The 25,314-nt window shown below is 44.3% G+C and overlaps 2 protein-coding genes across 15 annotated transcripts in view; one reads left to right on the top strand and one right to left on the bottom strand.

Annotated features, from left to right (window-relative positions):
- The window catches only part of CALD1 (caldesmon 1), a 236,554-nt gene extending 234,843 nt beyond the window's left edge, over positions 1-1,711 (top strand). For 9 of the 12 annotated variants that reach the window (XM_073319335.1, XM_073319384.1, XM_073319326.1 and 6 more), the window contains one exon: positions 96-1,711. In XM_073319335.1, the coding sequence (XP_073175436.1) occupies positions 96-127 (32 nt within the window). In that variant the 3' untranslated portion in view covers positions 128-1,711. The remainder of the gene's footprint in view (positions 1-95) is intronic. The other 3 variants (XM_073319429.1, XM_073319375.1, XM_073319438.1) reach the window with 1 other exon arrangement.
- Positions 1,712-4,663: 2,952 nt separating this feature from the next.
- On the bottom strand, positions 4,664-23,845 carry LOC140901135 (aldo-keto reductase family 1 member B1-like). Of its 3 annotated transcripts, XM_073319451.1 has the most exons (10): positions 23,416-23,762; positions 16,913-17,080; positions 15,338-15,454; positions 14,120-14,197; positions 12,668-12,790; positions 9,565-9,671; positions 9,262-9,343; positions 8,018-8,101; positions 6,025-6,107; positions 4,664-5,173 (listed from the first exon to the last, which is right to left on the bottom strand). In XM_073319451.1, the coding sequence occupies exons 1-10, from the start codon at positions 23,479-23,481 to the stop codon at positions 5,131-5,133; spliced, it is 951 nt and encodes a 316-aa protein (XP_073175552.1). In that variant the 5' UTR covers positions 23,482-23,762; the 3' UTR covers positions 4,664-5,130. The 3 variants fall into 3 exon arrangements, with proteins under 3 accessions (XP_073175552.1, XP_073175560.1, XP_073175563.1); XM_073319459.1 differs by lacking the exon at positions 16,913-17,080 and having other exon boundaries at positions 23,416-23,845; XM_073319462.1 differs by lacking the exon at positions 23,416-23,762 and having other exon boundaries at positions 16,201-17,004.
- Positions 23,846-25,314: the final 1,469 nt, after the last annotated feature.

Below are 25,314 nucleotides of genomic sequence, written 5' to 3'. Positions count from 1 at the left end.
AAGGGGTTTGAGGCAAGTTAATTCAGAACAGCCACCTCCTATATTGCTAGAGAAACATCTGATTTCAAGCAATCTTTAATCATTCTCTCTTTCAGCAGGTTTGAGACAATTTGAGAAAGAACCATAGGAGGCTACTAAAGATGCTGAACCAACTCATTTTGGAAGTGCTAAATTGTCCTTTTTATATTTATGTTTATTTACCAAAATGTCTTTTTTTGCATTATCCCAGTTAAAACCATGTATATTAGCACTGTATTTAATAATCAGTCTAGACATTCATCATAATAGTACTGCCTTTGCACAAGAGCCTTTATTCCTAAAGAAACCCATGCTGTGAAATACTCTCCTACTGATAGTCACGACTATGTGTCTGAACAGTGATTTCAACTGGCGTAAGAGGTCAACCCCCGAATGCATGCAAAGTTGAATTACTTAAGAAAAGTGTGCAGTAAACCCATAAAAACAGTGGTTACTTTTGGAATACAGAAGTCTTTTTCTGCACTTTAGACTAAGGCATGGAAGAAATCTTTAGTTGACAATGTAATATTTTCTGTAAGTTGCCCATGTCATAAATACTGCATCAATAACTTGTTTAAATTTTTGTTTTAAGTATCCATTTTTTCATTCTAGTTTAAGTTAATATCTAAATTTGGATGATTGTTAGCTGACAGCGGTACTGATGCTCTATTTTTGTTAGTGATTAGTAATGGATTGCAATATATACACACAGCTTTACAAAGTTTAGCTTTAAGGCACTACTAATGGTAGAATGCTTTAATACATGCTAGAGTATTATATTTAGTAATGAATGCACATAATTAGCCGGTATCACAGCTTTTAAAAAAGTCATACTTTTCTATAGTAAGATTTCATAATTTTGCCATTAGAGGTATGGCAAGATAAGTATTAAATTTGTTTAAAATGTAAGATGCCCAGTAATGGGTAATTAAAAAGAAAACTATAGTTTTAAAGAGGGGAAAATAAGGGTATAGAGGATCAAAAGTAGGTCACTTGTATAAAACATCGTAGTTTAATTTATGTAAAACTACCATAATTAAAAATGTAACACAGTTGGAGCTTAAATGACTGTACACTAAATCTTGCCATTCATCAGTGCCGTATATTAAGTCCACCTAACCACTCAAAGTGAAGTAAGCCTCCTAATTATGGTGTTTAAGTATTTCCCAAAGCTCTTATTTACAGATGATTGTTTGATTTGTATATAGTAAACACAAAGCTATAAGTCAGCTTGGTTTGAATTTACATGCCATAAGGTTTAGCAAGTACATCCAACAGTATATGGGTGGAATAAACTAGTTAATGAAGTAGCCCTAAAATGCTTAACAGCTTTATGCATTGGAACTACAGAGAACTCCTCCTTCATCACTACTTTTTTGGTAGCATGTTTTTGTAGCAGTGGACTTCTTTTTTTAATTAGAGGGGAGAACAGAATATTTCAATGCAAAGATGAGCTCCCCTGCTTAGCTGAAACATCTTGTTTACATATTGAGATGCACTTAGCTATCTGTAGGGGGCAAAACTGTGCAAACAATGCCCAGCATTGTTTCTGAATTGTCTTTTTTTGGTCTGGGTTTTTTGTAAACACTTTTCTCTGAATCTTTCAAATACATTTGATAGCTGCAATAAAAATGACTTGTTCAAACAATATACTCTGAAACTGCACCAATAATAAATGGAATATTTCCATCAACAGTCCCTGTTTGTGTAATGATTTAGAATGCATCATTTGTAAGTGGGATGGGTTTTTTTGGCATAACGCTAATACATGGCAAAAATGCAGCATGGTGAAGCTCACAAATGTATCAGGTGTGTACATATATAGTAGACTGACAGTCTTCTAAACCTGTGATGTAAAAGTTCAGTAGTTTCAGTTTGTATATTGTTGAATGAATCTCATAGGAAAAAGACCTGAAATGGAAAACTTATGATACAAGTAGCTATGTTCTACTCCACTGCCATAAGGAAGTATTGATTTAGTTGTGCAGGCCCTTGCTATCTTGCTTTGAAAAGCATTTTGCTTATGAAACTTGAGTTGTTCCTGCTTCAAAAATTAGGATCATATCTGTATCCATAAAAAGGAGTACTTGTGGCACCTTAGAGACTAACCAATTTATTTGAGCATGAGCTTTCGTGAGCTACAGCTCACTTCATCGGATGCATACCGTGGAAACTGCAGACTTTATATACACACAGAGAATATGAAACAATACCTCCTCCCACCACACTGTCCTGGTAATAGCTTATCTAAAGTGATCATCAAGTTGGGCCATTTCCAGCACAAATCCAGGTTTTCTCACCCTCCACCCCCCCACACAAATTCACTCTCCTGCTGGTGATAGCCCATCCAAAGTGACAACTCTCTACACAAGGTAGATGATCCTAATAGGCCCTTGATACAGTAGATGAAGAATCAATAAGCTGCAGAATTTTTTCCTGTGACCTGAAGGTGCTCTCACAGCACAAACTCCAAATTCTAAGCAGCCTCAAAAGAATGAGGTCTCCTACTCTAGGGGGAGCTACAGGAAGATTATATTGCAGGCACTCTGTCTTGTGAGTCACTGGGAAAAAATGCCTTAACACTGTAACCAGAACATCTCAGCTGTAAAGTAATAAGTTTCTTCTTCATGGTCATTCAAACTGTGCATGCTCCTTTATGGAGGGGGAGTGCACTAGTCAGATTAAATTAACCCCACTTAAAGGCTAATTAGTCTTTTATGAGGCAGTCCACCTCCATTCCTCCAAAAAGAAGCTAAAGCGAATGTATGTGAGATAACTATCAATGGCTGAATATAAGGGAGTCCAGGCAGATTGAAAAGCACTCTTGTCCTTCAGGATGAAAATGACACAGTATTTTAACTGGCGGTGCTGCTTATTCTGGAGATTTATGTAATAGAAGGGTGGTGTCATGTATAGAAAAGTTTTTAGGACAGCTTGTAGTAGCAGAGCCTGTCTCTTGCAATATGGGGCACCAGGTCACCTGTGGCCCATAGTTGGAAAGGGACTAGGTGCACACCACCATGTTAGTGTACTGTTGGAAGATGAGACTATAGTAGGGGCACTGTTTTAAATAGTGACTAGTTATACACATGAACCTAAAGCTGGATGACTATTGGAGGGAAATACAGACTTGCCCTAGACCCATAATTCTCCACACTCAAGATAACTTTGTACTTATTCATGTGGAAGGTACAGAGTTCAAAACCTGACTTGGTGAGGGTAGGGCAGGGCAAGGGTTTTTTTCCCCCCCTCTGTGCAACTGTAAGAAAAATCTAGGCAATTTCTCATCTACCTTTAAATCGTTGTAAAGTCAAGTATGTAAGTTAGCTATATCACCTACACTTCTAGAGGACCCATTACTTCAGTCAGGGCACACAGGGGGCAGAATTAAGGTTGCACAAGCAACTTTTAACATTTTTACTTAACATGTGTAATAGTGCTTGGAAGTGATGGTTTAACAGCAACAGACCCTCGTAGTCAGCAGGCAGGATTAAACCTGGGGCCTCTGGAGCTTAGTGCATAAGCCAGAAGCCAGCTGGCTGTTAGCTAATGCTGCAGAGTAGACTCAACCTCTGTGTCTAAGTGGTCTCTGTGCCACTAGATAGGACAGAACACCACACCCAGGAGGGGTGTAGGTTACAATGGCTCTTGCTAAGCTTCATTTACAGCAGCTAGCACCTCCTATTCAAATAGTTAGCTAAAGACAATAGGCAAGTAAATGTAAAATGACTTGCTTTAACAGCACCCAAATATCTCCATCGGGTGTGTTTTTTTAAAACCCTAATCTGTAAAAATGTCTGAAAACAGGTGTTGTCTGTCTCTACCTAATGCCACACAAAGCATTGTAACCATTCTTCCTTTAGTCCTCAAAGGATTTTCTACTTTATGAACGCTACTTGTTTTAGGTCACCTGTGATCTAGTTATACATTAAGTATTTTGAAAAAAAATTAAGTTTAGGGGGGCTGCATTCTACACCAATGTTTTAAAATGTGCTTTGTCCACATGTACCTAAAGGTTTACATTTTAGAGACCCAGGGCTTGTCTAAAAAGTACTTCTGTGATCAATGAGCATGATGACATCTAGCTTTGTGTCTAAGACTTCCAGCACTGACCATCTCCTGTGCACACCCCACTAAGCCCAAAGCTCCTACAATTCCAGTCACACCCAAGATAGATTTCTTTCTTCCCCCTTTATGCTCAGTTATACAGGGAGCAAGTTTGTCATTTAGTCCTAGAGCCACTTACACCAGCCCAGCAGTTCTCAAACTGTGGGTGAGGACCTCAAAGTAGGTCACAACCCCCCTTGAATGGGGTCACCAGGGATGGCTTAGATGTGCTTGGGCCTACGCCTGAAGTCCAAGCCCCACTACCCAGGGCTGAAGTCAAAGCCTGAGAGCTTCAGCCCTGGGTGGCAGGACTGAGGTTGCAGGCTACCTGCCTGGGGCTGAAGCCCTTGAGCTTCAGCTTTAGCCCCCTTCCTTGAGTGGTGGGGCTTGGGTAGGCTCAGGCTTTGGTTCCCCCCATCCTGGCATCATGAAGTAGAATGATGAAGTAGAAGGACATCGCAGTGCAATGAAGTTTGAGAACCACTGCACTAGCCTACTGGTGCACCATTTAGTAAAGTGAATACACTCATTCAAATAATTGTACTCTGAATTGTTTAATGTCTTCAATACATTAGGCACAGGATAGTTATCCAGCTGGAACAATCAGACAAGTGGCATACAAGCAACTGTATAAAGAGTTCCATAGTTAATACAGCATCTCTTAGGGTACTGACATTGTATTAACCTACCTTGAACTCCTCCTCAAGTGACTAGATGGGAAGTGGAGTTTAATATACAAAGTAAACAAAAGAGGAATTAAAGTTAACTTTCTTTCAGTAGTCTTGCAAAAAGCAGTACCTCCAACCCGTTGATAAAAAGGTAACCCCTCTAAAGGTGTTAAATATTTGTTCTTTAGCTTTTATATACATTTCTTCTTCCTTCAACCCACATGTCTGGTGGTAAAAGGGCAGACAATAGTTGAAGGACACAATCAGTATAGAAGAACAAGTCAGAGCAGAAGAGGCTCCAACTCTAATAGCCAGAGATGCCAAAGAAACACCAGCTTTAATAATCTTCTTTGAATGGATATTCCTTGTGATTGACAGCCCTAAAAAAAAAAGTGGGTGTTACCAAGTATTCAAAGTAACTACACATGTCCTTCTGTCAGGAAGACAGGCAGGGTATTGAATAGTGCATAGGTAGATGTTTGCCAAGCAGGTCCCTACTGTAGGCATTAAAAGCATTCTGAACCTCCTGGCCACTCCTTCCATACCACTTCCATCTTAGTCAGAGGAACACCGCTTGCCGAAGCAGTCATTTAATGTAGGTATTTGGAACATACGGACAAAATAGAGGGGATAGTACCTGCTAAAGAAATGACTATGTAGGGATTATCTTCCTCTTGACATCAGTCATTCTAAGGCCTGGTCTACACTACTGGGTTAGGTCAATGTAAGATGCCTTGTCTCACCCTAGCTGTGGAAGTGTCTTCACTTAAATTTGGCTACCGCTGACGTAAGTGCCTCTCTCTGCCAATTTACCACCACCACCTCCCCAAGCAGCGTACATGCATGGTCAACGTAATTAGGTCAATGCAGCGTCAGCATAGACACTGCATCGCCTTTGTTGACTGTTACAGGTTTTCAAGAGCCATGCCCCACACTGACAATACAAGCGCTGCTAGTGAGGATGTGCAGTGCTGACAAAGTCAAGTGTGTGCATACACAAGCAATTTAATAACTACAGTGGCTGTATGCTGACGTAAACTATACTGACGTAATTTTGTAGTATAGATAGAGTCTAAGGTATGTCTAATTACCCAAAGCCCATGATTTAAAATCTGGGGTCCTGCCTGCTTTCCCTTTCTCAAAGAGAGATCCTGCCTTGCCTTTAAAAGCAATAGTAAGCAATGAGTGGGATTCTGGGCATTCTGTAGGATTCAGAAGAAAAGCAACCTACGTTAGCATTTCAACAGCCCTCCAATTCCTGTTAAAGCTGAGGATGGTTTCCATCTCCTCATTAGTCAATTCAAAGTCAAACACCTGAAAGGAAAGTGTTTTAAGTTAGGTCTGTAAGCAGCTGGAAATTAAGTGCACCTAATGTAAAGATAAGGCAGCTATGACTTAGAGCAGGGGTGAATTGTACCAGATTGGGTGACCAAAAATTCCACTGAAGCGTAATTACACCAGCTACCCTCACTTCAGGTAGAATGGAATACTTAGCACTAGGACACGACACACACACAAACAGTCCTTTCATCTGTAACTGCTCGTACGACATCAGGCTTCCAGAAGTTCGACCCAGCACCCAACTAAAGTCGTCCCATGACTTCTGCAACGTGCAATGGAAAGAGACACCTCAGATTCTAAGGCCAGAGTACCTCTTTACTCTCATGAGTATTTCCAATGAAGTCAGTGGACTGCTGGGTGAGCAGTTCTAGTCCAAGAAGGATGACTCGTGTGGCACTTACTCACTTATTGTCCCACTGACTTCAAGGGCAGCCCTCAGGTGAGTAACTTCTCTCCACTGGGAGAAAGAGGCTTTCAGCCAGACTGTGGCACCTTAGCAAAGTTATGCAGTTTTCCTCTTTGAGGAAATGATCAGACCCATCCCCTGCTGAGATTTGCTGGGATTTCCCCTCCCTTTTTATAAACACTGAAATAGCCATACCTGTTTCAGGATAGCAGTCCCCCCAACAGCGATCAGTGCTAGATGCTTCTAGCAAGGAAGGTGCAAGGAAGCAGATGGTGGAAAATTGGGGAATAACCTTCCCCTAGGAGACTTCTTTCTAACTCCCATCAATTATTGGTAGCATTATACCCTGAAGCATAAGTGATTATAGTGCTAATGCATTTTTAGCCTGTCCTGTACAACTGCTGATGTTTTAGGCAGCCAGAAATGCTTGAACCTACTAAGGTTTCGGTGTCAGGGATGTGTTGTGGCACTGCATTCCAGGGTTAAATTATGCATTGTATAAGTTTTGCCTGTCACCTTGTTGTATTAGATGACAGGTTTCAGAGTAGCAGCCGTGTTAGTCTGTATCTGCAAAAAGAACAGGACGACTTGTGGCACCTTAGAGACTAACCCATTTATTTGAGCATAAGCTTTCGTGAGCTACAGCTCACTTCATTGGATGCATACTGTGGAAAATACAGTGGGGAGATTCCTCTGAAAGCATCCGATGAAGTGAGCTGTAGCTCACGAAAGCTTATGCTCAAATAAATGGGTTAGTCTCTAAGGTGCCACAAGTCCTCCTGTTCTTTTTGTATTAGATGCTCGCTCCAACTGACCTTTATTATATCAACCGTTGTAGTGCCATAACGGCCCTTTTCAAGTCCTCTCCTCTCTAAACTAAATAGGCCTAATCTTGTCACACGTGTCCTTATGTATTTAAGTCTACTCATGTTAAATTACATAAAGGTAATGCATCCCAGTGGGTAGAGCACAGATCTATTCCTAGCTCTGCCACTGACCTGCTGGGTGACTGAGGGTGGTGAAGTAACTTGCCCCATGTTTCCCCATCTGTAAAGAGGTGGATAATGAGTCTGACCACTGTTGCAAAGCATTTTGAGATCTACTGCTGAAAAGCCCAATATAAGAAGTAGGTATTAAATTAAGTTTAACTCTAGCTGTGTAGGAGTAGAATTAAAGCTTAAAATTAAGAGACTTGGAAATGTGGTATGACAAATAAGATGTGACAGTTTAACTCACTTCGCTCCTGGTTTTAAATTTAACAAAAATGCAAGTCCACTTGAATTTTCACACAAAATATGAACGCACAACTAAAAATGCAGTACTGAATGCTGAAATATAGAAGGATCTTTCTACCCTGCTGCCCCTTCTCTTGCTTCCATCAAATGTAATTTGGGATAAATGAGAAAATTAGGAAGATGGCACCCCATCTTGATACTGTAATGGATAGGTGTAGCAATAGTCTTATTTGAAACCTTACCTTAAAGTTCTCCTCAATATGGTGTGGTTTGTCAGACTTAGGAATGACTGCCACGTTCCTCTGGATGTGAAACCGGATCAGAACCTGAGAGGAAAGAACAGGAATTCTGATGACACTGAAGCTACCAGTCACTAGTAGTGCTGGTCAAGGGTTTTTTGGAGGGTTTTTTGGTTTGTTTGGGGTGGGGGGGTATTGTTCTAAATAAGTTTTCTAGAAATGTAGCACTTTTTTTTTGTTACAAACCAATTCCAGTTTCTGCAAATCTATTCATTGTTCAGAAGTATTCCTCAGGTGGTTTGTGTAAACAAATTACAGCCTGTAGTGTGTTTGCAAGCTGCTCAAGTCAACTATGAATTGTTTGCAATGTCATTGTTTCTGCTCCCTGCTCGGGCAAGAAGTTTTTGGAAAACAGGACTGCCTCCGTGACCCCCATGTCCTGTGTTATACAGGGATTCAGATGATCAGATCTGGTCTTAAGAACTGAACGAGGAACAGCTAAGGCTCCCAGCTTTGACATCTTCACCAGAAAAAGGGATGCATTTTTCAGGAAGCGTTTTTTGAGGAAAAAAAATTCACCCTTTTTCAAGCAACTTTATGATTGGAGCCTACAGCTGCTGACTGGGTGAGAGTATGAAGATCTGACTGAAGAGTCATTCTCTCAAACATTCTTACGAGCAAAAACAAAAACCCCCACACAGTTGTAAGAGTGTTTGTGAACAGCAAATACTAAGAAGTAGAAACATGGTCAAACTGAGCAGCCATGAGAAATTTTCCCCAACTGTTCACAAACACTGAATTCTGGAAAACAAACACACACCTGCTAGCTTTAGTCAAATAGCGAATCACTGAGGCATCCATGAAAAATAATTTAGCCGGATCAAGGATTCATAGGGTGATTTGGCTGAACCTCATTTGATTTTTTCCACAGCCCCTTTCATCGCTAAGTTCATATGATCAACATGGCACTTTCTGGAGGGCACCCAAAGGCCCATCTTTAAGGCTGGTCAGCAATAATCTGTGCTAATGACAGGCACTCCCTGTTCCTTGCCAGGTCCTTCCTGTTCCCAGACTGAACTGTTTGTTCTGACAATCCCTCTCCTTCTATACTGAGTTACATTTAAAATAAGACATTCTAAAGAGTCACTGTGTAAAGACCGCAGAGTATCTGTGAAAGAGTGCAATGTTGGCACAAGGCAATGTATTACAAAGGAGGCAACATGCACGGTGCTGTGACTCCAACGTACCTGAGCAGAGGTTTTGCTGTGTTTAGCAGCAATCTCTTTAATCTTAGGGTCCTCTAGAAGAGTAGGGTCCCCTGGGTTGGCCCTATAAAAAGAAAAAAAAAAAAAACACAGCCAATAGGTTAACGGTAGACTACCATCCCTTGCATGAAACAGGATATATTTCACAGGAGTATTTGCAATATAGCGACAGAAATATGTATCAATTGTAACTGCACTGGACATTCAACTTTCTTCAATGATTTGAGAGAGAGACATACATACTCTAAAATGCTTCCAAGAAGAGAGGCTGCCAAGCATTCTTACCATGGCCTGGCAGGAGAGCCAAGGGGACTGTATGCAGTCACAGAGATCCCTTTGGATTGGCAATATTTAATCAGCTTCTCCTGGGTAAGGTATGGGTGGCACTCAATCTGCAGGCACAAGGACACACAGGTTCATCCAGTGGCAGACTGCACTGCTAGCACTCCTGTGCTCCAGAGAATACAGACCCTGTGACTACCTTTGGAGCCACTCGTATACCTATGGTATAAAGAAGTCTTGCAGAACCATCACACACAAAATATCTACATGCCTTGCTGTTGATTACTATTTGCACTACAGTAGCATCTAGAGCAGCAGTTCTCAAACTGTAGGTCGGGACCCTAAAGTGGGTTGCAATCCCTTTTTAATGGGGTCACCAGGGCTGGTGTTAGACTTGCTGGGGCCAGATGCCAAAGCCCAAGCCCCATTGCCCAGGGCCAAAGCCAAAGCCCAAGGGCTTCAGCCCTGGGTGGCAGGTCTCAGGTTATAGGCCCCCAACTGGGGGTGAAGCCCTTGGGCTTTGGCCCCCTGCCTGGAGCAGCAGGGCTCAGGTTTAAGCTCTGGCCATCCCACCTGGGGCTGGCTGTGGGACTCAAGCAGGCTCAGGCTTCGGTCCCCCCTCCTGGGATCATGTAATAATTTGTTGTCAGAAGGGGGTCATGGTGCAATGAAGTTTGAGAACCCCTGATCTAGAGGCCTGAACCTGTATCAGAACCACACAGTGCTAGGTTCTGTACAACACAGTGACAGTCTCTGTTTGGACTCAAAGCGCTTCAGGGCAGACAAGATATACAAAGTACTTGTACCCCATCTGTAAAATGGGGGAACAAGGGTAGGTGACTTGCCCATGATCATGCAGGAAGTCTGTAGCGGATCAGGGTCTACGAAGTCGCCATTCAGTGAATTAACCACAAAATTGTTCTTCCTTCTTTTATCATGATGATGATTACGGAAAGCCTGATAATATTCTACTTGCCCAACACACAAAAGGTACTCTCCCATGGTGAGTAGAATTTTGCTAGGCAGGTATATATGTAAAGCTTTTACTATACTGTGTATGGGCAACGTACCAGAGTAATTGTCATTTAGAAACCAGAACTTGGAGATTTACCAACTTGTTGCTTTAACATCTTAAAAAAATTTACATTAATATAATTTTGAATCTCCTTTCATATACTGATCACACATTCAAATAATGCAGCCTGTAAAGCATGGATATGCTTCTACCCAGAGCAGTGCATCTTGGCATGGTAAAACATTTGTATACGGTGCTGGGTTTGACTAGGTCTATATTCATTTTTAAGTATTTCTTAGACGGTAAACACTTCAGGGCAGGTACTGTGTCTTTTTAGGATCTATGTAATGCACCCAGCACAGTGGGAACCTAATCCTGAATGGGACGTTTGGGTACTCCAGCTACATAATATTAGACAACATTATTATTAAAAAACTATTTTAAAGCAATCTGTGTTAAGCAAATATTTAAAAAAGTGAAACTGTGTACTATACTCCATAAAGAAAGAGCCAAATGGAGTAGTTATCAAATCCTTTATCCTGCCTTCTGAAGTCACGGGAAACTGGCTGAGCAAGACCCCACCACATGTTCAAAGGTACAAAGGAAAAGCCTTTGGCCTGCTCTTGCCAGCTCTTACCTCGTGCAGGTAGTCCCACTGATGTCAATGGCACCGTTCATGTGAGTATGGATTCCCATGTTTATATATTATGCTGCAGGTGCTGGTGCTAACTTGGCACGTTCAACTGGCAATTGCAATGGTCACACAACTTTATGGTTACAATGCTGTGTCCACAAATACAGCCCCTCCCACCTATGCTTAGACCACACTACAGTTAAAATTCACCCAAAGGAGTCATTTAATAAAGCCGGAAACTCTTGGGAAAAAAATTATATGGGAACCCTTCCCAATCGTACTGCAGAATCATGACGTCACACAAGGATAACACTAAAACTAAAAGCACAGCCGTAAGACTCTGAAACGCTCATGAATGCTATTGCCCAGTGTACTGCATTGAGCAGAGGCCAAAGGAATTTTCAGCAGCCATAGTGTAAAGCCAGAAATCTCTGGTTACTTTTTTTTTTGGCACAATGAAAAAAAACTGCACAAGTCAAGGCAAAATATAAATCAACTCTAGTGGGCTTAAATCTGTGGGTATATTTTGTAGGCTCAAATGTAACAGTGTTCCAGAACTCCTTGATGTTTACAACATCTGTCATGGACTGGCTGGTCCTTTAAGGGGAAGCTGGGTTCTGTCTGGTCTGTGAGGTAGCAGCTAACCCCCTGATGATCTTGATCTGGTGACGTAATGACAACTATTGATCCTAGCAGTGAGTGAAAGGGTTCGCAAGTACTGCACAAGACAGAGGGGAACTCAGCTGAGGGAGCTTCCAGTAGGTAGGAAGGGCTGGATGAAGGCAGGCTGAAGTAGAAAGGTCCCTGGGAGAAGAGGCAGTTAGGAAACCTGCTGCAAAGAAGAACCTGCAGGGGGAAAGTCCTGGGTGGCAGTGCTCAGCTTAAGAAACACAGAATGCTGTGGAGTCTGAAAGTAGGGCAAAGGGAGGGACCTGCAGCATAGCCCAAAAGGGGCAGAACCACCATTCGTTTAGATGTTTATCTGGATTTTCAGTTTGTCTTTTCCTTACCCTGGAAGGGGACAGAACTTAAGAGATAACTGGGTGGGCCACAGAAGATGCGGACAGAAACAGACCAGGCCATTGCAGGGCCAAAGTGACCACCAGAGGGTGCTAGAGACGAAGACCCTGGCAATGTCAGGCTCAGATACCTTGGGGTGCTAGGAGGAGGAGTGAAACTGCTTACAGCATTTCATGGGGTTATGAAAGGTTCTATATTCTGCACATGCTGCTATGAGGTGTATCTCGGTAGTCTAGACACAGCATGAATGACAATCCTAACTTGCATCCCAGTAGTCAACCTTAATACCCACTCACTGCATGGTAACGTCCACAGACGTTCCTGAGTTCTCAGTATTTTGTTGAATTCCAAACTCCTTTTTTAAGATCCGTTCAAGCCTATGCAGCCCAGCCTTTAGACACGTGTTCATCAGAAGCCAGCAGGAATAAATACCTTACCTGGTTGTTGGCAGGCTTGAATTTTAAACCAGGTTTGGTTAAGAGTCTCTCAATCTGTTCGTGGTTAAAGTTGGAGATTCCAATGGCTTTCACCAGGCCTGCATCCACCAGCTCTTCCACAGCCTAAGGGGACAAAGTCACCCAGTCACGTACAGGAGCTAGTAGTTCTGCCAGCCTAGCCTTTTCCCTTTACCACAGTAACTGATAAATCAATAAGGAGGGGAGACTAGACCGGGGTGGGCAAACTTTTTGGCCCAAGGGCCACATCTGGGTATGGAAATTATATGGCGGGCCATGAATGCTCACAAAATTGGGGGTTGGGGTGTGGGAGGGGGTGAGGGCTCCAGCTGGGGGTGAAGGCTCTGGGGTGGGGCCAGAAATGAGGCGTTCAGGGGTGTGGGAGGGTGCTCCGGGCTGGGAACAAGGGGTTCGGAGGGTAGGAGAGGGATTAGGGCTGGGGCAGGGGGTTGGGGCATGGGAGGGGGTCACGGGTGCAGGCTCTGGGCAGCGCTTACCTCAAGCAGCTCCCAGAATTCGTGGCATGTCCCCACTCCAGCTCCTACATGGAGCGTTGCCTCTGTGCGCTGCCCTGTCCACAGGTGCCACCCCTGCAGCTCCCATTGGCCGTGGTTCCTAGCCAATGGGAGCTGGGAGGGTAGCCCTTGGGCGGGGTCAGCATGCGGAACCCCCTGGCTGCCCCTACATGTAGGAGCTGGAAGGGGGGCACGCCGCTGCTTCCAGGAAGCACACAGAGTGGGGCAAGCCCCTGACCCCACTTCCTGGCGGGAGCTCAAGGGCCGGATTAAAACATCTGGAAGATTGGATGCGGCTCCTGGGCCATAGTTTGCCCACCCTGAACTAGATGATCTAATGGTCATGTCTGGCCTTAAAATTTTTGCATCGATGAATTAACTGTTCACGTTAAGCATGTCTGTTCCCCAGAGTCCATCCCACCATCACATCCAGACCAGCCCACCCTTTCCCCATGAGAGCCAAATCTCATCCTTTTAGGACACTGTCTTTTTATGCCATCTAATAGAAGCAAAGAGGTTAATAAATCACTCCGTTTTTGAGCTGACAGGACACAGACATGAAGAGAACAGACCAGAGCCTCAAGCTATACAGGTAGGTGATCACATTGTTCTTTTCCACAATGCTCAGCCTTCCTCTTATGGAGAAAATGGCACTCTCAGAGCCACTATGTCACCTAGGCTGTGGGTAGCCGCAACAGACGTAGAATCATGCCACTCAAATGGAATAAAGGGTAGATAGCTCTGAACAAAGAACATATGGAAACCTTGAATTCCTAGTGATGCAAAGACCCTGTGAGCAGCCCCCAGCCGAATACATCTCTCCAAACCCTAATATGAACACCATTGCAGCCCCCACCATTACAGGCATGCAGCCTTCTGCTCCACTTCTGGTGTGTAAGAACGAAGAGTGAATTTTTACCTCCCATGTGTCCAGAATATCCGTGTTACTGGGGACAACCATACCATTGTCATCTACAGGATGCACCTCCTCACCAGCCTGTCATATCAAGACAGAAAGTTTAAAGAGATTTGCTTTCAGAGCTGGAATACCCAGATTCTATCAGCAAGTCAAAATGGATGCATAGGTCCCAATTCAACAAGGAACTTAAGCATATGCAAAACTTTAAAATTATGCGCATATTTAAGTACCTTGCTGAATCAGGGCCATACTGCATATGGTGACTTAAATTGGAGCTAATAGAGGGGAAATAGTAACCTTTGGTCAAGTAATTAGTTTAATAAGTCTAAAGAGAGGAGAGGGAAGTCCTCCACTCTTTATGTAACAAGTTTCATTCCAGCCCTGGTATTCATTCCAAAAAACTATGGTTAATTCTGTGACTTGCTTCATCTTCCATTGATAATCACTCTAAATAGACCAATAATTAAGAACATTGGCCATACTGGGTCAGACCTTTCTAAAGATCCATCTAGCCCAGTATCCGGTCTTCCGACAGTGGCCAATGCCAAGTGCCCCTTGGGAATGAACAGAACAAATAATCATCAAGCGATCCATGCCCTGTCACCCATTCCCAGCTTCTGGCAAACGGAGGCTAGGGACACCATCCCTGCCCCTCCTGGCTAATAGCCATTGATGGACCTATCCTCCATGGATGTATCTAGTTTTTTCTCCCAAAACTGGAATCCACACAACACTGCCCCTGCAGCTGAAGAAGCCTGGATGGGAAATGCCCGACTCCAAAAATATTCATTCTACGTTGTAAACTCACAGTTCTGCTATTGCTTAGAGAGAGAAAAGTATAGCATGCAGCCACCAGAACTCCTAAAGAGATAATCGACACTAAATACCCATATGCACAGTAGTATAGCCTTGCTTTTGCCATGTAGGTGACCTGCATAGAAGCACTTGTTGGTTGCTATCAAAGTCACTGGAGGCTTGGAATGCTGTGGAAGCAACATCTATAGAGATGTCTCCTCCTCACCCCTCTTCTGCCAGAGAAGTGGCCTCACGGTTTCTCTATACAGTGCAACACTTAGATGAATAAAACATGGCAAAGAGAAATTCCAGAAGGAGGCTAGTCCTCCTTGGCGGACTAGATGGTGGCCACGGCCTAGCATCTGAGCACTCAAGGATTCTCTCAGGATGAGGAGGAGACAAGAACTAGAGGAGGCTCGCTACCTTGAATCCCATAGGAAAATGAATAAGGTAGAGGTCCAGATAATCCAGTTTCAGTGCAGCAAGGCTCGTCTGGCATGCCCCCTTCACAAGGGATCGCTCATGAAACGTGCACCACAGCTGCAACGAGAAAACCAAAATGGACAGTTACTCTGAAACCTTACAGAATCCCCCTGTCCGGAGAGAGGCTATTTTATATCTACGAGAAACAGGTCTGAGAACATCACCCTTTCTGCTTACATAGCTTATGCCAAAGACAGATCTATGTGTCTTGCTGCTAAAATTTTAAGTGACAGATTAAAATAGAGCCCAAACTCAAAATACAGTATTTATAAAAAGGAATTGACAGAATAAAGCTTCCTACCATGTGTCCCCAGATGGGAAAAACTGCACGTATTTTGGCAGTTCCACATTTCCAAAGTGATTAAAGTTGTCAGCATGGCCTACTGATTTTTATTACCTAATTCCAAAGCTCAGATACAAGAATAGAATTGTCATAAGGTATTTGGAAACTTCAGTAAATCCCCAATAAGCCACACATCACCGTCCTGAACCCAAACTAGAGCTGGCTGTAACTTGTCTTTTATTTAAATATTTTAATGAAAAACTGGTTTTTGACCAAAATTAAAAGTGCTGAGAAAATTTTATTTTGGTCAAAAATTTCCATTTTTTTAAATTGAAAAACTAGAAACAAAAAATTCCTAGTAACAATGTCCATCTTCTAGTGAGATGTTTTTGGTTTTTTACCACCCTCTAACCTTCCCCTCCTCAAAAGACCACAAAAAACAAAACAAAAACAACAAACATTGTATTTGTTTTGTTGAAAAACTGAATTTTCTCCAGAAAATTAAAATACAAATACTCACAAATTTCCTGCTCTACTAAAAGCTGGTTTTAGGCAGAGGAACAAATTCAGAGAGGAGCGTAGAGGTGATCTAAGTTGGTTTAGCTCATATGTCAGTGGGCCAGAAGAGAAAAGTAGAGCCATTAAGACAATTAACTAGAAAAGTAAAAAAGTTATAATAGGCCCCCAACTTTAATTTACACCTTATTCCAGGTTTGCATTGCATTGCATTACATTGCGTCCACCGATTTAGGCTTCCTTACACATCAGTAAGTTAAAATATATAACTGAAGTACTGCCTCTGAATTTGACCTAGAGACTTCTAATTTCTTGTTTTCCTACCATGCTTCTAGGGGGAAAAACTTAAAATAGCAAAGACTCGAAATTTGCAGATCAGGAGAAATTCACATGATCATGGTGGCCACGCTACCATTCCCTGATTTGTCAAAATGCTCCCAACAGGGTTCTTCTCCCATTGCAAATAATGGATGAACTTTATGGAAGATCCTGTTCCACACAACAGAATTACACGAATCCCATTTTCCTTGCTTTTACCCCTCTCCTTGCCTCGCTAGAAAGACAGAAGCATAAAACTAACAGGAGGGATGAAGGGGATTATTCCCTCGGTCATTTTATCCCTGGAGCATGGGCTGTCTGTTGAGCTCCATCTCTCTCCATGTAACTAAATTATTTGCCCTATGACCCCATGATACAATTCCTGTAGCCAGTTGTACCTTACTGACAACAAAAAGATCTTCCCGTTTCACAACCCCTTCCTTGATTTTCTGCTGGATCCCATCCCCTATTTCACTCTCATTCTTGTACAAAGAGGCACAGTCGAAGTGGCGGTATCCAATGTCGATGGCAAACTTCACCACTTCTTCCACTTTCCCTGGAGGAGCCTGAAAACAAAATGAACACCTGTAAAACACCAACATTTCCAGATAGGAGAGTGGCTCAAACTGACCACAGAGTGGGTGTGCTAATCCAGTGGTATGCAAACTACATCAGATTAATCACCATTTTGAATGTGCTTCAGTACCTGGGAATTTATCCTGTGATCTCTATTTATATGGAGCATAAAACTACTCTGGATTCCGTCCCATACAACAAAACCCTAAGGAGTGTGTGAAACACAAAGCAAGAGTAATTCAGAGAATCCCACCTGGAAGGGTCAATTTCTAGTTTGAAAACAGTGTTGGATTCCTGGCTGTGTAACTATATCCAGCATTATGTGTAGGCTAAACAATCACCATAGGATTTATGGGGGTAGCTCTTGCCTACCTGCCCTTCCCTCTACCTCCTCCGACCACACACACACACACACACCCACCCCCCAACCAGGATAGCTTTATGGGGACATCCCTTTGCTACTGCAAGCCTAGCCCAGATCAGCCACCCTCCCTATCAGTTGGGACTGCTTTTTGGGGCGAGGATGCTCCTTTAAGTACCCCCAAAACCCTCTCCCCACATGCACTACCAGGTAGCAGAAGCCTCGATAGTACTGTGTCTAGCACCAGTCCTGCTTGCAAGATGGAATCTTGCAAAAAATACTATTCCCCATTCCCCACAGTCCATGCACATGTTCCTGGAGTCCTGGGAGTAAAGGTGGTTGGGGGAGGACTTGCCTAACAGCTCTCTCTTTGGGATGCAAAATGTTGATATTTTTATTAGTTGCATTGGGGTTAATTGGCACTGTGTGGCTGAATTCCCTAGATGGCTTTGAAACCTTCAAATCCAAATGCTGCTGGGCCTCTTTGGTTATTTGCTCCCTCATTGTGTAACTTCATATAGTATATGCTCAGGGCCAGATAAATGATACATACGATAAGACTATTCAATGCTGTACTTTCTTTACTGTTTCAGAGTAACAGCCATGTTAGTCTGTATTCGCAAAAAGAAAAGGAGTACTTGTGGCACCTTAGAGACTAACCAATTTATTTGAGCATGAGTGGCTAAGTCATTATGCAAGGTAGCGTATTTCCCCTTGTTTTTTCCTACCTCCCCCCCCGCCCGACGTTCTGGTTAAACTTGCATTTAAACTTGGAGAGTGGTCAGTTTGGATGAGCTATTGCCAGCAGGAGAGTGAGTTTGTGTGTGTCCCCCGGAAAAAAAGAAAAAGGGGTGGGGGGGTGAGAAAGCCTGGATTTGTGCTGGACATGGCCCACCTTGATTACCATGCACATTGTGTAGAGAGTTGTCACTTTGGATGGGCTATTACCAGCAGGAGAGTGAGTTTGTGTGTGGGGGGGTGGAGGGTGAGAAAACCTGGATTTGTGCTGGAAATGGCCCAACTTGATGATCACTTTAGATAAGCTATTACCAGCAGGACAGTGGGGTGGGAAGAGGTATTGTTTCATGATCTCTGTGTGTATATAAAGTCTGCTGCAGTTTCCACAGTATGCATCCGATGAAGTGAGCTGTAGCTCACGAAAGCTCATGCTCAAATAAATTTCTTTACTGTGAGTGCACAAAGACTGCCCTTGGAATTGATGAGAAGGTAGAAAGATTTTTTTTTTCCCCATCTGTCCTCACTTCAAATTTTGTCTAGTCAAATCTGAAATCAACAGAAGTGGCAAGCATTCTACACATTTCAGGATCAAACGCAGAAGAAACAGGTTCTCCTTTAGCTCAGTCAATAACTCTACCTCTTTGACCTGCAGAGATTCATTCAGTTTCTTAAAAAGAAAAGGAGGACTTATGGCACCTTAGAGACTAACCAATTTATATGAGCATAAGCTTTTGTGAGCTACAGCTCACTTCATCGGATGCATACTGTGGAAAATATAGAAGATCTTTTTATACACACAAAGCATGAAAAAATGGGTGTTTACCACTACAAAAGGTTTTCTCTTCCCCCACCCCACTCTCCTGCTGGTAATAGCTTATCTAAAGTGATCACTCTCCTTACAATGTGTATGATAATCAAGTTGGGCCTTCTCCCCCCCACACACAAATCCACTCTCCTGTTCAGACTATGCTGACAGCTTGTGCCACACGCTCTGAAAGAAACTGCGGAACCACCTGATCAACATCCTCTACAGCAAACAGGGAAAGATAAAGAATGAGCTCTCAAAAATGGATACTCTCATAAAAAACCAACCTTCCACAAACTTCCTCATGGCTGGACTTTACTAAAACTAGACAAGCCATTTACAACACACACTTTGCTTCTCTACAAAAGAAAAAGGACACTAAACTTTCTAAACTACTGCATGCCACAAGGGCCACAGCAATGGTTCCCTCAACCCACCCAGCAATATTGTTAACCTATCCAACTATACTCTTAAAGCCCAGCAGAAGCAGCTGTCCTACCTCGGGGCCTCTCCTTCTGCCCCGCCACCACCACGAACATGATACAGTTCTGTGGTGACCTAGAATCCTATTTTCAACGTCTCCAACTCAAGGAATATTTCCAACACACCTCTGAACAACATACAAATCCACAGAGACCTCCCTACCAACACTACAAAAAGAAGCATTCTAGGTGGACTCCTCCCGAAGGTCGAGACAGCAGACTGGATTTCTACATAGAGTGCTTCCGCCGACGTGCACGGGCTGAAATTGTGGAAAAGCAGCATCACTTACCCCACAACCTCAGCCGTGCGGAACACAATGCCATCCACAGCCTCAGAAACAACTCTGACATCATAATCAAAAAGGCTGACAAAGGAGGTGCTGTTGTCATCATGAATAGGTTGGAATATGAACAAGAGGCTGCTCTCCAACACCACTTTCTACAAGCCATTACCCTCTGATCCCACTGAGGGTTACCAAAAGAAACTACAGCATTTGCTCAAGAAACTCCCTGAAAAAGCACAAGATCAAATCCGCACAGACACACCCCTGGAACCCCGATCTGGGATATTCTATCTACTACCCAAGATCCATAAACCTGGAAATCCTGGACGCCCCATCATCTCAGGCATTGGCACCCTGACAGCAGGATTGTCTGGCTATGTAGACTCCCTCCTCAGGCCCTATGCTACCAGCACTCCCAGCTACCTTCGAGACACTACTGACTTCCTGAAGAAACTACAATCCATCGGTGATCTTCCTGATAACACCATCCTGGCCACTATGGATGTAGAAGCCCTCTACACCAACATTCCACACAAAGATGGACTACAAGCCGTCAAGAACACTATCCCCGATAATGTCACGGCTAACCTGGTGGCTGAACTGTGTGACTTTGTCCTTACCCATAACTATTTTACATTTTGGGATAATATATACCTTCAAATCAGCGGCACTGCTATGGGTACCCGCATGGCCCCACAGTATGCCAGCATTTTTATGGCTGACTTAGAACAACGCTTCCTCAGCTCTTGTCCCCTAACGCCCCTACTCTACTTGCGCTACATTGATGACATCTTCATCATCTGGACCCATGGAAAAGAAGCCCTTGAGGAATTCCACCATGATTTCAACAATTTCCATCCCACCATCAACCTCAGCCTGGTCCAGTCCACACAAGAGATCCACTTCCTGAACACTGCAGTGCTAATAAGTGATGGTCACATAAACACCACCCTTTACCGGAAACCTACTGACCGCTATTCCTACCTACATGCCTCCAGCTTTCACCCTGACCACACCACACCATCTATTGTATCGCAGAGCATGGCTGTAGACAACCGCATTTGCTCCAACCCCTCAGACAGAGACAAACACCTACAAGATCTCTATCAAGCATTCTTACAACTACAGTGCCCACCTGTGGAAGTGAAGAAACAGATTGATAGAGCCAGAAGAGTTCCCAGAAGTCACCTACTACAGGACAGGCCTAACAAAGAAAATAACAGAACGCCACTAGCCGTCACCTTCAGCCCCCAACTAAAACCCCTCCAACGCATTATTAAGGATCTACAACCTATCCTGAAGGATGACCCAACACTCTCACAAATCTTGGGAGACAGGCCAGTCCTTGCCTACAGACAGTCCCCCAACCTGAAGCAAATACTCACCAACAACCACACACCAGAACCACTAACCCAGGAACCTATCCTTGCAACAAAGCCTGTTGCCAACTGTGCCCACATATCTATTCAGGGGACACCATCATAGGGCCTAATCACATCCCACACTATCAGAGGCTCGTTCACCTGCACATCCACCAATGTGATATATGCCATCATGTGCCAGCAATGCCCCTCTGCCATGTACATTGGTCAAACTGGACAGTCTCTACGTAAAAGAATAAATGGACACAAATCAGATGTCAAGAATTATAACATTCATAAACCAGTCAGAGAACACTTCAACCTCTCTGGTCACGCGATTACAGACATGAAATTTGTGATATTACAACAAAAAACTTCAAAACCAGACTCCAGCGAGAGACTGTTGAATTGGAATTCATTTGCAAATTGGATACAATTAACTTAGGCTTGAATAGAGACTGGGAGTGGCTGAGTCATTATGCAAGGTAACCTATTTCCCCTTGTTTTTTCCTACCCCCCACCCCCAGACGTTCTTGTTAAACCCTGGATTTGTGCTGGAAATGGCCCACCTTGATGATCATACACATTGTAAGGAGAGTGATCACTTTAGATAAGCTATTACCAGCAGGAGAGTGGGGTGGGGGGAGAGAAAACCTTTTGTAGTGGTAATCACCCATTTTTTCATGCTTTGTGTGTATAAAAAGATCTTCTATACTTTCCACAGTATGCATCCGATGAAGTGAGCTGTAGCTCACGAAAGCTCATGCTCAAATAAATTGGTTAGTCTCTAAGGTGCCACAAGTCCTCCTTTTCTTTATATGGATCAATATCCTTTCCCACTGGCTACTTCATAATCACCCTGTGGTAAACAGCACTTGCTCAAGTAGAAGGTGAACACTAGGAAAGTCTGTATATTTTATAAACTTCTTTTAGCATGATTCAGCAGGTGGAACAAGGACTATATGTGACTGGCCCGTTATCTACAGCACACAGCTTGAGAACCTCTGCTCTATATGTTGGTAAGTTATGAAGCTAAAAGTAACAGATGCTGGGCAGAGATGACAGAATTCTCAAAAACTCTGAATGTTCCTACAGCAATGTTAACTTTGTCTCTGCATTAGTGTACATCTGAAGGGGGGCTTTCATCACACCAACACACAACACTGAGCAGTGCAGAATACTGGCCATCAATACAATACAATAGGTAGAAACCGCAAGTATTTTCCTATAACTATGAGCTCTTTTTTACTGTGCATAAAACCGTTCTAAAACAATGCACACACAGGGTGATCTTTGTTGTTCTCTGTGTAATCACATTGCCAGCTTTAATGTTGTTTTAATATATTTTTGCACATAAACACACTCCCCTGGTAAGAGTGATTCTTGTAATTGCAGTCCCAATTTGTCACCATGGAAGCAAGTGACATCATAAACCCTGGACTGAAAGAAAAAAACGGAATTAAAAAGGAGGAAGGGTTCCATTTACACAGAAAGGATGGGATTCTTTTCTCAATTATACCACTGTAAATTCAGAATGACTCCATCAATGCCAACAGAGCTATTATGGATTTAAACTGGTGTGACTGAAATCAGAAGTTGACCTACATTCTGCACTTGGGTAGCTAAAGATCAAGAAAGAAATACCACAAATACCAGTTTTCATGCCTTCATAGAATCTAAGGCCAGAAAGGACCATTACAATCAACGTTGTTTGCATTTAAGTAAAATGCATCACGAAATTTGCTACCAGGGAGCCAAGGAACCTTTGGAAACCTGAATTTTTAAAAAGAGTCTTTCATGCACCAGTGCTGGCCACATTTTAGTCAGCACCAGTAACTCTTAAAACAACAATTTATGCTCGCTAAGTCGCTGCAGAATCCAAGCACCTAGAACAAAGCCCAGTTCCTACAACTGCTGCTCGTTAGCCTTTTATCGACATGGTTAGAAAAGCAGCTGAAACGCTGCTCGGACCCTAAATCCATATAAGGGCCAGGTATTGAGCGCGATAAAACCAAACACCTACCAGGAAACTGGACTTCACAAGGACAGCCGCATCTTGCTAGCAACGTAAACAAAAAACAGCTTGCCAAAGGGTAACTATCGGGCCTGTGCCGCTGCCTCCGGCATCGCAGGCAGCCCGAGGAAAAGAAACTCCTGCCTTTTGCACAGACACAGCTGGAAACTTCGGCCGCGCCTGCGAAGGGAGAAGCCAGCGCGAAGAGCCGAGCGCCTCCGGAGGCAGAGAGCAGCTGCACTGCACCCGGCGTGCCAGACCCTGGAGCCTTTGCAATTACCTGCCAGGTGCCTAGCCCCAGGATGGGCATCTTGGCCTTAGGGCTCAGCTGCACGTGGGTCGCCATAACTCCTGCTCTGCGATTCTCTGTGGACTGGCGCACGCCCCCGGGCCTTGCCCCAGCGGAGCCCCTTTTGCAGGGTCTGGCCACGCCCCGTCTGCCGGCAGCGGGTGGCACCCGCAGAGGGCGTCGTCTGGGCTGTAAACAGAGCCGCTGCTTGTGTTCCCCACCCCCGGAAAGGCGCAGAGGCTGGGGGCATCTCTCTCCTTGCAGCACGAGTCGCTGGTGCTGCCCGCCCCAGCCCCTGCCTGCGGCCTCCCCGCTCTTTGCCCGGCCCAGCGCCTCCGCGGGAGTTTCCCCCAAAGCAGGGCGTCCGCAGGCGTCGTGCGGGCCCCGTGAGCAGCGCCTGGGGTGTCAGCGGGGAAGGGCTGAGGCGGCTGTCCCCCCTCTCTCTCTCTCCCTCTCCCCGCGTGGTATGCTGGACAAGCTCCTTGTTCTGTCCTGCGCGGGGTTTGTCTTGATTTCTGGAGTAGGGTAACCAGGGTCTTTTAAAAAACGGTCTCCTCCTAAATCCCCATCTTGGCGAATGAACAAGCAGCTTCGCTGTTCTAAAGAAAGCGCTGAGCATGCAGCAGTTCCCGGGGGGGGAGTTGTGGGCCCTGAGCAGCTCTGCAAATCACGCCCCAGGCGTCTCCAACGAGGCCCCGAAGTACAAGCAATCAAGGTGCCAAGTCTAAAAATATGCATCTTAGTTGCTCTGTGCCTCAGTTTCCCCGTCTGTAAAATAGGGATGAGCCTTCCCTGCCACACCTATTGTGTGAGGTTCTGCTAATTAATGTTTCTAAAGTGCTTTGAGATCCTAGGATGGAAGCAGCAATAGAAATGTTATTGAACTGCATGTTCAGATCACACTGTGGGTTCTGGGGCTTTATGTTCCAGGACTCCATCCCTGTTCCCGAAAGGCCCTGGGGTAAAAAGTCATATCTAACACTGACCTATTCTATCAGGGGTGGCCAAACTTACTGACCCTCTGAGCCACATACCACACTTCAGAAATTCGAGGGCTGGGAGGCACTTGCCAGGGCTGGAGACCCCAGCCCCGTGGGGAGGGGTTTTCAGGGCCTTAATCCCGAGCCCCAGCAGGCATACCCTGCAGGGCTGAAGCCCTGAGACCCCCCCCTCCCCCAGAGGTGACGTGGGCAGGCATATGTGGTCACATCCCCCCAATTTTTGCTGGCCCCTTTTGGTCACATGGTGTAGCCGGGCCCCCTCCCTGCACCGCAGCAGCTGGAGCTGACAAACTGGGAGCTGGGGGCTTGGGGAGAGGCAGCGGCAAACAGCTGGGAGCTGCAGGGCAAGCCGTTGCTTTTGCTGCGCTCTCTCTGGAGGAAGCTAAAGCAGAGGCCCCTCCCTGCAACTCCCAGCAGTTTGCTGCTGTCTCTCCATGTGGAATTAACACCGAGGGGGTGTGACTCAAGTTGTTGGGGGAGGTGAACCTTTAAATTGTCTTCCCTCTCCCCCCCCCCCATCAGACACCAGCCAGATCCAGCAGAAGCCCCTAGCCCCACCACCCTGCTGCAGGGCAGAAGCCTCAATCTCTCCCATCCCAGTCTGGTTCATGATAAAAGCAAGATAATCTTCAAAATATTTTTGTGGGCCAATGACATTTCTTTCATACTGAGACAGAACTGTTATTTTCTACTGAACAGACTTTAGATAAACACACTCAAGTCACTGTATCGATCTATCTTTAGCACATGCTCTAGATATGAGGAGCCAGGTGCGCAAACAATATCAGCAAAAGAATTTTAGATACAGGTAAATGTGTGTGTGTGTTTCCAGGCCTTTGAAGAAATTGCTCAGTTAGAATCAAAGGGCTGAAATATTAATCTTTTATCC

This window comes from Lepidochelys kempii, chromosome 1 (genome assembly GCF_965140265.1).
Source record: "Lepidochelys kempii isolate rLepKem1 chromosome 1, rLepKem1.hap2, whole genome shotgun sequence".
Taxonomy (NCBI): domain Eukaryota; kingdom Metazoa; phylum Chordata; order Testudines; family Cheloniidae; genus Lepidochelys; species Lepidochelys kempii.
Note: the sequence above shows the minus strand (reverse complement) of the source record. Positions and strands in the feature narration are given on the sequence as shown.

Coding starts and splice junctions, on each gene's coding strand:
- LOC140901135 (XM_073319451.1), bottom strand. CDS start 23,481: ATGGCGACCCACGTGCAGCTGAGCCCTAAGGCCAAGATGCCCATCCTG. Junction 15,455..16,912: donor ATCTTTTTGTTGTCAGTAAG/GTACAACTGGCT, acceptor TTCTCGTTGCAG/CTGTGGTGCACGTTTCATGA. Junction 9,672..12,667: donor TCAAGCCTGCCAACAACCAG/GTAAGGTATTTA, acceptor TTGTGCCTGCAG/ATTGAGTGCCACCCATACCT.